Source organism: Nannobrachium achirus (assembly GCF_963921795.1).
Source record: "Nannobrachium achirus genome assembly, chromosome: 16".
NCBI classification, from domain to species: domain Eukaryota; kingdom Metazoa; phylum Chordata; class Actinopteri; order Myctophiformes; family Myctophidae; genus Nannobrachium; species Nannobrachium achirus.
The window spans coordinates 53,930,956-53,946,135 of NC_137823.1; the positions used below are offsets into that span (position 1 = coordinate 53,930,956).

Below are 15,180 nucleotides of genomic sequence, written 5' to 3' on the forward strand. Positions count from 1 at the left end.
TGTGAATGTAGCAAGTAGGCCCTGCTAATAAACAGGCATAGAAATAAATCTATACTGCTGATTCTGTCGTCATGCAAGTGTGACGGAGTGAGTCGCAGCCCCAGCCTTGAAGCCTCAAAAGTCTAGTATCTCCCCCGGACTTTGGTCTAGCGGTTAAGATATTGGACTTTCGCGTGGGAGACCCGGGTATGAAGCCGGGTGGGGAGGTTTGGATCACCTCCGTTACATTGGTGCCGTGACCCGGATTCGGGCTTCCCCGTAGGAGGAGGTCAAAGGGGGGTGAGTGTGACGGAGAGAGTCGCAGCCCCAGCCTTGAACCCTCAAAAGTCTAGTATCTCCCCCGGACCAAAGAGATTGGTCTAGCGGTTAAGATATTGGACTTTCGTGTGGGAGACCCGGGTACGAAGCCGGGTGGGGAGGTTTGGATCACCTCTGTCACACAAGCCCAGAAAAGTGCAATGTGTAACCCTTTTCGAAGCATCCTCAGATTACTGTCCAGGTACAGAAGTGATAGAGGAAGCAAAACACAAGCTGGCCAAACATGAACAGCTGTCTCCAAACATGAACAGCTGTCTCCAACCTCAAAGCAGAGGGACCCAGGTCAAACCACGTACCTTCCGAGGTTAACACCACATTCTTGTTTTCAAGAGTGTATGTCTTGTATCGCAAGTCACAAGTCATATAGTCTTGAACGCACTCATGTCCACATGTCCGGGGCAAAAGAGAGGAGCCTTGTCAGCCGTGTGGAACCAGTAGATGCCCTCTCTGGAGCACTAATGTGCAGACCTCTGTCTGGCCCTATTTTCATCCATGCTTTACCCCTTATCCCTAAACGTTTTTTAGCCTTTTTTTTACTATAAATTTTGAAAAAACATATTTTAATATTTTAAATAGCTGATCTACAAGCCGTGTCGATGTAGATCGTCTATTTGAAGTATTTTAAAATGTTTTTCAAAATAGTAAATAAAAAAGGTTGTTGAATCCCACCATTACCTTCACTCTTGCGTTGTGTTTCACCAATGCCACCGATGGCTGAAGTCGTCCTTTAAGCCTAATTTTTTACTTTCATCATTTTCAACCAAAGAATAAATAAAAAATATAATTTTAGCTATTTGGTCAAACTATCGCGATATTTGATTTTGTCCATATTGCGCAGACCTACATTTTACTGAAGGTGGCAGATGGCAGATCTAGTGTGTGTGTGTGTGTGCAAGGTGAAGGGCACAGCGTACAGCAGTAACACTGCTCCCCCTATCTAGCTTCTGCCTACCAGTCCCCAGATCCTGCAGCACGTTTACAGCAGCTGCTGTCAAGTTGGCAACACCCGATACAAGTCATTCCACACACTATACTAGCCGCTCCCCCACGAGGGCTGTGAGAGCCCCACAAGCCCTCTCTCTCTCTATCTTTCTCTCTCTCTCTCTCTCTCAGTGGCATCAGTTCAGAAAAAGCTAAGGTATGGCAACATGACTGGTGTCTCCGCGCGCGTGCAAGACACCAGTCATGTTGCCATACCTTAGCAACAGGCATGATACATTTATTTTAAGAAGTACATTCTATTTTCCCCCCGTTTCTACGGTTTCTTGGGCTGGATATGGCAGCCTGGAATGGTTGTTCAAGTGCAGCTAAACTTTGCATGTTAATAAACGTGCCACAAAACCTTGTTAAAGGTAGTTGTAGTTATTTGACTGTAATTTAACAACACAATAACTAGAACAGATAGACAAAGAGACATTCATGGATTTATATTTAAAAGTAACTTTTATTTTCCCCCCTGGACCCAGGGTATGGCAGCTGCATACCCCTGCCATACCCAATTGACGCCCCTGCTCTCTCTCTCTCTCTCTCTCTCTCTCTCTCTCTCTCTCTCTCTCTCTCTCTCTCTTCTTCCTCTCTATCTCATTGTACACACAGACTCCCCTGCAGGCAACTGTTACTTTTACGATTTCAGATTTTTAAAAAAAAAGAACAAAATTTGTAGATCTACAAGCTCAAAACACGCCATGATGTGACATGATTTGAGCTTATAGATAAGCTACTTTTGTGTGACACCGTAGTATGACGAAATAGGGCATTAATTTATGAAAAGGAAAAAAAGGGGGGGATATGTTTTGCAAAACATGATGGATTTTGCAAAACATGATGAACTGTTACTGTGGCTTCTGCATTGCCACAGCCAAGTTTTTTGGGGGGTTATTATTATTACAGCCATGTAAAAAATGATCACATACAATTATACGTGATTGATGTGGTGCCCTGGTATTGCACAAGAGTCCTGCAACTCCTCTGCTCTCTCTCTCTCTCTCTCTCTCTCTCTCTCTCTCTCTCTCTCTCTCTCTCTCTCTTTCTTTCTCTCTCTCTCTCCCTCCTTCCACCACTCTATCCACCGCCGCAGGCTGGGCAATGAGAGAGCCTTATTGTTTTTGCCAGTGGGCTCACGTGTCCGCGTCCCGTGGGGAGCCTGTGAGAGGTTCTGTGAGCCAGGCTCACAGCGTAATTCCTGTAAATCATCCCAGAGCAGAGCAGCTACAGTATATCGATGGCTCCACTACACCAGAGCTGGAACACAACCAGGGGCGTCAATTGGGTATGGCAGGGGTTTGCAGCTGCCATACCCTGGGTCCAGGGGGGGAAATAAAAGTTACTTTTAAATATAAATCCACAAATGTCTCTTTGTCTATCTGTGCTGGTTATTATGTTGTTAAATTGTAGTAAAATAACTACAAATGCAAATTTAACAAAATACCTTTAACAAGGTATTATAATTATATTCTCCACACTTGTATTCTCCCCATCTTGACAAAATGGTATATTCCCAGGTTCCGCAGGTCAGCTGCACAGGTGCAATGCATTATTGTTAATTGTGGCACGTTTACGTTTAACATGCCAAGTTTAGCTGCACTTGAACAACCATAGAAAACGGTCCAAGAAACCGTAGAAACGGGAGAAAAATACAATGTGCTTCTTAAAATAAATGTATCATGCCTGTTCCTAAGGTATGGCAACATGACTGGTGTCTTGCACGCGCGTCATGTTGCCATACCTTAGCTTTTTCTGAACTGACGCCACTGAACACAACGTCATTGACTGATTGCCGACCTTTAGCTCACTCTAGCTGCTACTTGGTGGCGGCATCTAAACCCGGATCCCTATTTGCCTGCAGTTGTATACTGTAACTGTATGTTACAAGATACGGTATACACCGCATGTGGACAGTATATACAGTATCACGTTTTACATTCGTTTACTGTTACTCAGGCATGTGCACACATAGAAGGCCAACGGGGGCTTGAGCCCCTGCCCTTTTACCTGTCTGTAAAAAGTGCCCTCTCCAGACCATGAATGCAGTTTTTGCTATGGTGAAAGAAATTCAAATGTCCTCTTCCCATATGCCATACCTGAAGGCAGCGTTCAAGAGAATTGCCTTGTCCCACCTCTCCTGAACTTGAATGCAGCATCTTATGTTGAAAGAATTGCCCTCTCTGTGTAGAAATCCATGCCGTTACGCCACATCTCCAATATTCACTATATCTCTGCTGTCGGGCCGAAACTCCAAAATGTTAATTTTCAGGAAAATGAGCTCAAGTGGAGTTAGGAGGACCGAAGGGCTTTCTTCAATGGTTTAATATTATTTTAACCAACACACAGACATAAAGGGTGTTCAATAGCACATATTTATGGAAAAAAGAGAGGGCCAATCAGGTGGAGTTAGCTGGTTTGGCAGAAAGTGTGGAGTTAGGAGGTTTTGTCCCAAGCACCTTTTACTTTTTTCCATTGGTTATTATTTTAACCAACACTCAGAAGTAAAGGGTGTTCAATAGCCCTGATTTATGCCAAAAAAAATCTAAATAAAAAAAAACTAAAAAATGGAGTTAAGAGGTTTTGGCCAGAAAGTGACGATATGCTTAGTTCAGTGCTACCGAAAATAGCCGACCTCAAAGATAAGAAAATAGGAGACCTCCAAGCTCACAACGCGTCCCAGCGCGACGCGTTGTGAGCTTGGAGGTCTCCTATTTTCAATATTTTCACAAAGAGGCCCTTTTAGAAAGTTCAGCACCTGCCTCTCTAAAATTCTCTGCACGACCCTGCTGTTACTGTTTGTCCACATAATATGGAATTTCACCCCTTTTTATTTACACCTGTAAACCTGTGAATGCGACATGTTTTGCATCCACTATTAATCCTACAATGGAGATGTTCTAGTGTTACAACAGGTACTGTATTGTACATGTTTAGCCGTACAAAGGAGCAAGCAGTGTACTTTCCTCCACATGTAGTCAGCAAGGATCTTGTTGCACACACACACACATGCATGCACGCACACACACACACACACGTTCACACCTTTTTACATTGTTTAGTTCTAAGAAACAACAGGTGGCTTTGAACAGAGTCACTACATGTTTTCCAGCTGTTTAGCGTAGTCACATGGACTGTTAGCAGCCCCCTTTGTTCACATTCCACAAGGGGGAGGGGCTAGGAGCTAAATTATTCTGCTTTCTTTGCAGTTCTCTGCAATGGAATGAACTGACATTTTTTGGTACTGTACTTGACTTCTGGTAGCACTGCAGTATTGTCAGCATTAATGCAGCATTAAAGTCATGCATAGCAAGAATCTCAAGGCATTTCTGCTTGATGGTGAATATGAGAGTGCAGAGAGCAGTGGTGCTTTGGGATTTTTTTTCCCGGGCGGACAGTCATTTATTGACGTCACGTGCACGCGCGTGCACGCGTCTCTAGAGGCTATTTAGATAGAAAGGATGTCAGCAGATCTAATGGTGGGAAAACAATAGTTTTCTAGTCTTAATTACATTTGCATTGTTACTTAAGATTTTATGTTCTACTTTCTTTAAATTCATTAGAAAATACAGCGCTGCAGTAGGATAGAGAAACAAAGTTTGCCTTGAACAATCTCAAACACTAAATACCACAGTAATGTATGAGGACACACACACATCGACACATGCACATGCAGTCGCAGCTGGAAACCTAAGTAGGCTATATATCCATATGAATAGAGGCTTGAGGACGCTCACACATTCACCACTAGAAACCTGTTATGCATAGTAGCCACTGATTAAAGTATTGCTTGTAGTTATCGCGGATTCGCGGGGTGGGGGGTTGTCGCGGCTCTCGCGGGGGGGGGTATGGGTATGCACGCGTTTACACGGTCGTGCACCGTTCGGTGCCGTCCGTGCGCGTGCATGTGGGGAAATATTTCCGGCCACACAGCGTCCGGCCCCGTCCGGCCCCCAAAGCACTACTGGCAGAGAGTGGACGTGCAACATGTAGGTCCTGAGGGCGAATCCAACCTACCATTCACTTTTATTTTCTCGTACTTTTGAGGTGAAGCAGCACAGGCCTGCAATGTGGAATTGAGCCAGGGACATTCACATGGCCGACACATTGCCCATGTCTGTTTGATATATAGTATGCTTTTCCTCCCTTAAAACTAGACTGACATAATTATCGTCTCTTTCGGTGGAAATCTCCATGTGTCAAAACTTCTCAGGATTCAAATTCAAAAGTGGCAAAAGTAGCAGATCTACAAGCTAAAATCGGGTCACTTGATGCAGACTCAAAAGAGAAATTAGACGTTTGCTCGGGACACAAACTAGTGAAAACAGACAATCTACAAGCTCACAACGCGTGCGAAGCGGCGTGTTGTGAAAAATGAAAATTGAAAAATGAAAATGAAGGGACCCATACAAATGTGTCCGCGACCTACAAATGGGTCCTGACCCAGTGCTTGGGAACCAGTGTTCTAGTATAGGGCGTTAATTCAAGAGAAAAACACAACACAAAAAGTTATGATATGAGATTTCTGACGATATAGTATTTATAGTGTAGTTTTCTTTCACTACAATATAGGGATGGGATATACAGGGTTCCCACGGTCATGAAATTCCTGGAAATATTTAGAAATTAGAAAAATATTTTTCCTGGAATTTATCAAGGGTCCTGGAAGGTCCTGGAATAAATAGCTATGCATTGTCTTTGGTTATTGATTTTGTTAAGACCTCTGAAATGACAAATTAAACATGGGCCAAATTGTCAAATATTAGAGGCAGAAATTGTGAAAATAGCTGATCTACATGCTCACAACGCCTCGCAACGCGAGGCGTTGTGAGCATGTAGAACTGCTATTTTCACAATAGAACAGTGTTATACAAAATTCCTCAACTCTTAGTGCTCATCAGGGTGCCGGGTCCCCAGTTGAAATATGATTATTTCGGCGGTCACGGCCTGAAAAGGTTGAGAACCACTGGCATACACTACCTGTCTTTGGGCATTGCGCATAGGAGTAAGCGACCTGTTATTGAGCTGAATTGTTGTTATATAGTCCTGGAAATTGGGTAAAATATTATGGAAAAGTTTTGGAAAAGTTTTGGAAATTAATTGGTAAAGATGTGTGGGAACCCTGTGGTATAAAAGTCTTGGTAACCAGTTAACCACCCCTCCTCCCTTTCAGAACCAGACCCAGCAGCACCAGCAGACGACGGGCCAGACGCAGCAGGCTCAGACCCAACAGCAGCAGACGCAGGCTCAGCAGGCCGCCTCCCAGCAGAGCTCGGCGCAGACCAACGGCACCGCCGGCGCCACGGGGGCCACCGGCGGCGGAGGCCTGCAGCACGGCCAGGACCAGGGACCCCCCAACAAGAAACCTCGCATCGGACCCTCCGGCACCTCCTCAGGCACCGGGGTGCTGCAGTCAGAGTACCAGGTTAGTGCGTTGTGTGTCCTCCTGGGATCTTTTTATCGTCGTTTAATTTTTTTGCCCAATTGAATCATTTTTACCTCTAAGCCATCCAGACGCCCGATGTACAATGGACTCTATTCACGCCCCGCCCCACTCAGCCAATTTCTCAGCAACTTCTTGGTGCTTTGAAGGGGAAACGCTACTAAAAGCCCATAGTGTTACGTAACACAGAAATCGCAAATGTAATGCAATTTACGAATAGTAAAGTATAAAATACGGCTAGCATGATCAAGAACACAAGATAGTAAAAGGCACAAAGCATTATAATTTGCTTTACCGTTCGAAATAATGATTTGTTGGCTTTAAGTCCAGTGATTTCTGTGTTAACTCGATGGGCTTTTAGCAGGGTTTCCCCTTCAAAGCACCAGGAAGTTGCTGAGAAATTTGCTGAGTGGGCGGGGCGTGAATAGAGTCCATTTGGATCTTTTTTTACAGAACCAACAGAAAAAAGCAATATATTTAGTTGTTCATAATGTCCCAAAGCCCATAATTTGAGATTTTATACACAAAACGTTCCAGTGTTCCACACACCACACTCACTCACGCACGCCACGCGCACACACACACTGTACAGCTCTAGCAGTCATGACTCATGTAGCACCAACAGCATTGGCATTGCAATCTGAAGGGAACATTGTTTGTTACGGTACGTATTTCGTGGCAGCCACACTGTTCAGTAACTTGTTTGGCAACTTTCTCTTGCCAAGATAAGACTTCTTGTTTACTCTACTACTCATCCAGCTGGAGATTACGTTTCCATATTATCATAGTATAAACGTGCCACAATCTTTGGTCATAATTGTGATAGGTCAATAACAGCAGTCTACGAGCTTCTCTATCTCATTGTGGGTTTCTATAGGGCAGTGGTGAGCACTAAGAGTTAAGGTATTACATTTTGTATAACACAGTTCTATTGTGAAAATAGCCGATCTACATTATCACAACGCCTCGCAACGCGAGACGTTGTGAGCATGTAGATCTGCTATTATCTACTGTTAGACTGTGATCTACTACCAGTAGATCACATGACATGCCCCCAAAAAGCTATATAATTAAAATGTTTATAAACAAAAATCACAAAACCACTGTTTTTGGCATCTGTCACTTGAATTGGGAGGCTCTCTCCATTCCGACATGTCGCCACTCCGAAATTGTCGGAGTGGCGACACTCCCATGGGGGTTCGGTTTAGGGTTAGGGTTAGAGATAGGGTTAGTGTCGGAATGGAGACATGTCGGAAAGGAGACATGTCGGAGTGGAGAGATGCACTCACTTGAATTAATGTGACTTGATTGATTGACATCAAGAAGGGCCTGTCAGCTCCCTTCATGGCTTCTAAAGAAGGCAAACCCCCACAATGCAATGCTTTGTTTTCAAGAGTCAGTAGCATTGAAAAGAACCCAAAAACCTACCACTCCCATTCCAAGTACATTTGTCTTATATGTCTTTACATTCCAAAGCCGCCTTAGGTAAAACATGTTTGGGTGGGTAGATCATGTTGAGCTGGTCGTTTTAAAAGTAGCTCTCAAGTCGAAAAAGTGTGGGCACCCCTGCTATAGGGTCATGGTGGCCATGTCAAACATTTTGGCTACATCATGGTGGTGCCAGGACTACTGTAGGTCAGTGCCAGCTAGCACCACGTAAAGATAGAGGGAAGATCATTGTTTGTGTTAACCCATTTAGGCCTAGGATTATTGACTGCTTTAACTACTGAAAAATAGCAGATCTACAAGCTCCCAGCGCGGCACTCTGGGAGCTTGTAGATCTGCTATTTTTGAAAAATCATGTTTTTTTTTGCAAGTCTTTGAATATATCTACTTAAAAGCTAACGTTTGTAACTTTAATATTTGCTTCTGGGTGGTCCCTGGAACAACATATTTTGAGATGGGGGTCCGTGGCCAAATACATGTAATTTTGGGGGTCCTTGACATGAAAAGGTTTGAGAACAGCATGATTTAGAAGAAGGATTTGGAAGTCGGGTCAAAGATCGGGTCAAATATATTCAAAGACTTTTTCAAAGACTCATTTTCACGATTTTTCAAAAATAGCAGATCTACAAGCTCGCAGCGCGGCACTCGGTGCCACGCTGTGAGCTTGTATATCTGCTATTTTTCTAAAGTTAAAGCATAAAATAATGGTTAAAGTGGTTAAAATCTAACGCGACTCGGGCGCGTTCCGGGTATTTGAGAGTTAACGGAGACTGCTATCTGTCCCCGTGGACATTTTCATGAAAAATGCCATGTAAATGTTATCAGCTCCCACTGGAGAGAATTGCCAAACCATGTTTTGTTTTGTGTTTCTTGAGATAAAACATTGGCCTGAGACACTTGAGGCTGAACATAATTTTTTAGTTCATAGTACAACGTGAACGGCAAACTGAATTGAGCTACAGTAGCACAGGCGGACAAGGTGGATAATCGCACAGTCTGACATTAAATGTAATGTAAGTTGGCCAAAATCATGCATTGCACAAATGTGATTGATTATCTACGGATTATCTACAAAGGCAGTCAGACTCTTTTCACTGTGTCTTTTCACAAGGGACCACAATGCAAATAAGCCTCCAGCACAGTTAAAGCACTTTGAGCTGCATGTTTTGTATGAAAGGTGCTATATATAAGGTTTATTATTATTATAGCAATGCCAATCTTAGTATCTAAGAGATAATGTGTTTTCACATTGGCCTGTCAATAACATTGTCCTGTCTGTTCGCTATTGTTCCCCAATCTTGGCGCCAGGACTATCTTTGGCTCTGGCCCTATCACAGGGCGAGAGAGAGCAATGGAGAGAGAGAGAGAGAGAGAGAGAGGGAGAGAGAGAGAAATTAAAAGTATCAATACTGCAAAATATTCGGTTACAAGTACAAGTCTGAAATTCAAAATCTATGGGACCATACATGATGATCCCATTTCAAGTTTTCAAATGTATACAAATCTTTGAGCTTGTAGATCTGTAGTAGTAGTGGAGTAGAAGTAAAAGTACTGAAAATTGGAAATACTCTTGACACGGCTGGTTTTCAGTGCAGTGCAGTGCAGTGCATGTGGAGGTGCACGGACTGCACAGTGCTGGTTAGGATCATGCGCTGCTGGTGCTCTCATCAGGTTATATTTATAACACAGCGCTGCAGCTGCATGTGGGCAGCTGGTATAGTGCTGTTGTCCAGTGGAAACCTTGTATTTCCAAAACCATTCTTATTAAAACGATTTAAAATAGTGAAAATAGCCTATAACGCCTCGCGTGCTTGTAGATCTGCTATTTTCACTTGTTTTGTGCGATACATAGTCTTACTTTACGAAAGATACGTACAAATGTGAAACTTGGAGATAAGAGGTTTCTGCCCGACAATGACGACAGGCTCTCCAAAGTCAGGCCTCAGCAAATGTATAAATATCCAGCTTGGATGAACAGGCAGAGTGGACTGACAGACAGACTAGTAAGCTGGCTGTCAATGCCTCACGATCAGTGTCCTACTTCTCTCAATGCATTGATCCATCTGCCTTGTGCAATCCCACCGTTGCGTCACTCTATCCCTGCAATTTTAATGAATTGTGGGAACCCCACCCCCATCTATACATATGACTGGTTATACAGCATGCGGTTGGACGTACTGTATACAGTATGTATGTAGTCAGCTGACAGCCTATATCCAAGCATTAAGATTCCAGCTTTTTTCCCCTGGGTGTGCTGATATTGTGAAAGTGCACATCGCAGTATAGTGACTGAAGTGCCATGGCTGTTTTATACAATGTGTTTGCGACTATACTGTAGTGCACTGGGTCAGATACATTTTTGTGGGTCCCTTCATTTTATTATTTCAAAACATAAAAAAAAAACATTCCCAAAATTCATTTCATGAATAATACAAAAATGCAATGATTTTTCTAAGTAATTAGATTATTAAATAAAAGAAAAATCAACAAAATTCTATAAATTAGAAAACAAAATTAATGTCTAAGAAGTAGACAACATGGTGCGGTTGTAGATCTCCTGGGCAAACGACTAATTTCTCTTTTGTCTCTCTAGCTAAAAGGTTTGGGAAACACTGCTGTGTAGTGTTTATACAATATGTATTACATACATGGAGACAGTGGTGGATTTTCCATCATGGTGGTGTACGATCTTCACTCCCCCATGCGCTGTTTCAGGTGCAAAAGACTGCTAAACACAATTTAGAGTGGCCATTAAGGGTTTCGTTCTTTTTTTCCCATTGTAACCGTTGCCTGTACTGTAGAAGCTAGCCCTTTATAAAAGGGACAGGCTTTCCTCCATTAAGTATTTAGAGATGATTTCTCTTGTGGTAGGAACTTTAATGTGCTTATTGAGTGGTTTTGCTTCTTAGTGGAACAGGAGCCTCCCTGATGAACCCTTGGTTCGTGTCTAGTCTGTCTACACTACAGCTGTAATTAGTGAGTTTGTAGTGACTTGATGCCTCATCTCTGGACCCTAGAAACCAATAACACCAGAGATGTCTCTATCTCCCCTATACTGTATGTCTACCCTTTCCTGCTCTCTTTTAAATGGTAAATGGTGCATTTACCCTATATTTACCATTTACCTTTTTTTTTAAATTGTAAATGGTGCATTTATATAGCACCTTTATTCAAGGCACAGAAATTGTGCATTAAATTCACTCATCGGGAGCAACTAGGGGTTCAGAGTCTTGCTCGAGGACTCTTCAACACTAACTCTGGGGAGCCCGGGATCGAACTGGGAACCCTCTGTGTAATCTGCGTGTTTTCCATCAATCTTTAGAGCACATTTGTTGTTGGTGTACATTGATTTTACGATGTCATAGGTTTTCCTTCCAATGCCGCTTTCCAACAGTTTGCACAGGCTCTTGTGCCAAATTGATGCTTTTTTTGTTTGGTTGTTAATTAGGGTGGTGAGGGTGAAAATATGGTCTGTTGTACGATCATTTGGAAGGAAGCCAATTTGTAATTTGCTCAGAGCATTAGTTTCTGTGAGGAAATGTAGTATTTTCCTGAGGTTGCTGTTAACACTGATACAGTATTTCCATAGTTACAAATAGGGGTCAAAGGTCGACAACTAAGTGGGACCAGTAAGCTAGTGGTTAATTAGAGAGGCATGTACTCCTACAGTATAGCGTATATCTCAATACAGTAGGTTAATTCTGTGATTAGTAATCACTTGTTTAGATTTAAGGGATTATAAGGCTTTTGCTGGAAAATCGCAGTGAATTAGCTTGGAAGCCTGTGCTAATTTGCACCTCAGATTGGAAATAACCCCCAGTGTAAGATGCTGCTCAGAAAGGAGTATTTGGAGGTAATATTATACAACAGTAATATTATGTAGGTCACTGCCTGGCTATGAGACTTGTTGGACTAATGTTTTGCATTTTAAACGGTCTCAAAGGCCGTTCTGCTACTTTTGCCTTTTATTATTGACATATATTTATGAGCAAAACAACCGCACACAGCCAAAAGGATACTACAAACAACAGGGAAACTGATGAAATCGTTCTGTAACTTGAACACTTGAGATGCAAATGTGTCATTTGTTGAAGCATAGTCGCTGTGTTGCTGCTACACTGCTGCTTCACTTTCACATTTTGGGGGAAATTATAGGTGAAAATTATACTTAACTATAAAATAGCTGATCTACAAGCTCTTGCAGTGTTGAAGAAGCGGTATAAATCACCCTTAATGGAGGTTATGATGCCAGATGGGACTTATTTTAACTTCTAACATTGTAGAATACACAGAAACCAAAGACCTTTCCTGCTGGTGTCTCAATGCCTACATACAGCATGCAGAAATGTCTTTAACCACCATATAACTAGTGGCTCATAAAGTGTATCAGTGAAGTGGCCTCTCTAACCATGTGGGGCACCACTTGCTCTCTCTCTCTCTTGCTCTGCGGTTCATGTGTGTTGGCAGTGGCTCCAACGTAAATTCAGCGGTCTAATTTGCACAGACAGAGTTATGTCCACAGAAAGTCCTTCGTTAGTTATTTTCAAAAAGAATGACAACTTCCACGTCGCCATTGGTAGCCGTTCTTGATGATCAGAATTGAAGAACGCTGTTTCAGGTGCCATTTACCGAACGACTTCTCCACATGAATCCTGCATGGCGCTCCTATTCTGGCCATGTCAAAATAGGCAAACTTTTGGCTAAAATAGATGATCTGCATGCTCCTTAATGGCTTGACACGTTGTGAGCTTGTAGATCGTTGTGAGCTTTGTAATGGGTCCATTTGGTTCCATTTGTACACTGTCAAAGTTAAGGGGAGACCTTCAAATGTCAAGGTTTGAGAACCACTTATGTGATCACACAAGTCTTCTCTCCGACAGCACTCCGGCTCCCGCCTTGGTTACCAAAGCAACGTCCAAGGTTCCACCCAGCCCCAGAGCACCATGGGATACTCGTCGTCCTCCCAGCAGAGCTCCCAGTACTCCCACGCCACCCACCGCTACTGAGAGGCTGACCAGTCACTCCATCCCCAACCAGCAGAGGAGTCATGCCCTCTTCCTTCTCCTCCTACTCCTCAGTCCTCCCTCTCCCTCCTCTCCTCCCCCTGAACCCGCGCCATCCCTTCTTCCTGTCCCGCACGGATCCTACCCTCCGCGGGGGGAGACCTTTCACCTTTGATGACCTCATAACTCTATGATGGAACCCTTCCATCCCACTCCCCAAAGGGCACTGCAATATGAAGGCAACTCAAACATAGGAACCAAAAGAATTATAGTTACACATGAATCCCGCCCTCCAGGGCTGAAAAACTGATAAACCATGTAAGATAGAATTGGTTTGAAGAAGAAAAAAAGACAAAAAAAAAAAAAGAACTAAACAAAGGGGCGTTGAGGGTGTGGGGAGACGTACCCTTATCACAAAGACTAAGAACTATGGCACTTATAGAAACATGTTCTTCAAGAGGAAGAATCGCAGCTGTGTTCATATGTATAATATTATATTATATATAGCACCTTTTTTCTATTGGATTTATTTTTTCTGTTGGCTTTTTCTTTCTTTTTTTGTTGCTTGTTTCCTAGAGTTTTAAGGTTTACCTTGATAGTTGATGTCATTGTAAATATTGTTAAATACTGAAGCGTTGGGAGGAAACACACAGCCCTTTACTGTCATCACTCTCATTCATCTTGCTCTTAAAGCCTTGCTTGTACTTCATCACATCACGGTGGCCCTGGCCGTAAACTGACTTTCAATTATTTACAGATTGTGCCACTGTCTCGTGAAAGAATACAAATTGGGCTTAAACTTTGGGATAATCAAGATGACACGGAGAAGATGTATGAGCCAACCCTGTCCTTTTTAAAACAAGAGAGCTTCTTTACTATCTCCTTAGAATCAATATTTGTACACAGTAAGTCAGCTTTCCCGCTGATGTATGTGCAGGGAAATCAGAAATGCGCAATTTATCTTAAGCTACTTGTTATGGGTTTTTCTATATTTAGACCTGTCTGTCAAGATTTAAATTTGGAAAAAAAAGAATTGTTGTCTTTCTATGGACTATACGTTCTATATATTTTATCGCCTTTGCTCCTCTACCTTTTGAGATGCCACATCCAACAAACCAAGCTATTCAACAAAATGTGGGTAAGAGAAAAAACATGTAGCACTTATTTTCTCCGACAAAACACGCCATTTTTTAAGGACCCTGAATGTTTTACCATTTAAGGCCGGCAGCTATGTGGAGTGCTGGTCTTCCAGTGTTGAGGTGTTGCTGGTGTTGGAGGTGTTCGTTTGAAACGCATCCCATCATTGGAACAAAGAACCTTGTAAAGGTTACCGAACGTGCGCATAAAACTATATAATCAGGGGCGTCACCAGGGGTAGGAAAGTGGGACTGAGTTACTGGGGCCCAAGGTGGTGGAGGGGCCCTAATAACTTTATCTATTGAAAAATAGCAGATATACAAGCTCACAGCGCGGCACCGAGTGCCGCGCTGCGAGCTTGTAGATCTGCTATTTTTGAAAAGTTGTGAAAATGTGTGAAGATCTTTGAATATATGTATTTTTTTAAGCGAACATTTCTAACTGAAATTTCGCTTCTGGGGGTCCCTGGAACGAAATATTTTGAGATCGGGGTCCGTGGCCAAATACATATCATCTTGGGGGTCCTTGACATAGATTTCTTGCACACATTTTCACGATTTTTCAAAAATAGCAGATATACAAGCTCGCAGCGCGGCACTCGGTGCCGCGCTGTGAGCTTGTATATCTGCTATTTTTCAATAGTTAACATTCATGGGGGGCCCGCAGTGAATCCTTGTACCCAGGGCCCAGAATTTGGTGTGACGCCCCTGTATATAATACAGGGCAGCTAACAGTGCACCCACCCCTGGTGTGACGCCCCTGTATATAATACAGGGCAGCTAACAGTGCACCCACCCCTGCCCTCAACCAAGACAACCAGTCCCCGTTGGTTCCCCGAGACTGTTACTGCCT

At 43.0% G+C, this 15,180-nt stretch overlaps 1 protein-coding gene across 1 annotated transcript in view; it reads left to right on the forward strand.

The window, feature by feature from the left end:
- cdk19 (cyclin dependent kinase 19) overlaps window positions 1–13,194 on the forward strand; it is a gene marked incomplete at its 3' end in the record, with an annotated part of 84,118 nt that extends 70,924 nt beyond the window's left edge. Inside the window, exons 12-13 of the mRNA XM_080744550.1 lie at window positions 6,473–6,724; window positions 13,069–13,194. Coding sequence (XP_080600676.1) covers window positions 6,473–6,724; window positions 13,069–13,194 — 378 coding nt within the window. The remainder of the gene's footprint in view (window positions 1–6,472; window positions 6,725–13,068) is intronic.
- Between the last annotated feature and the right edge of the window lie 1,986 nt (window positions 13,195–15,180).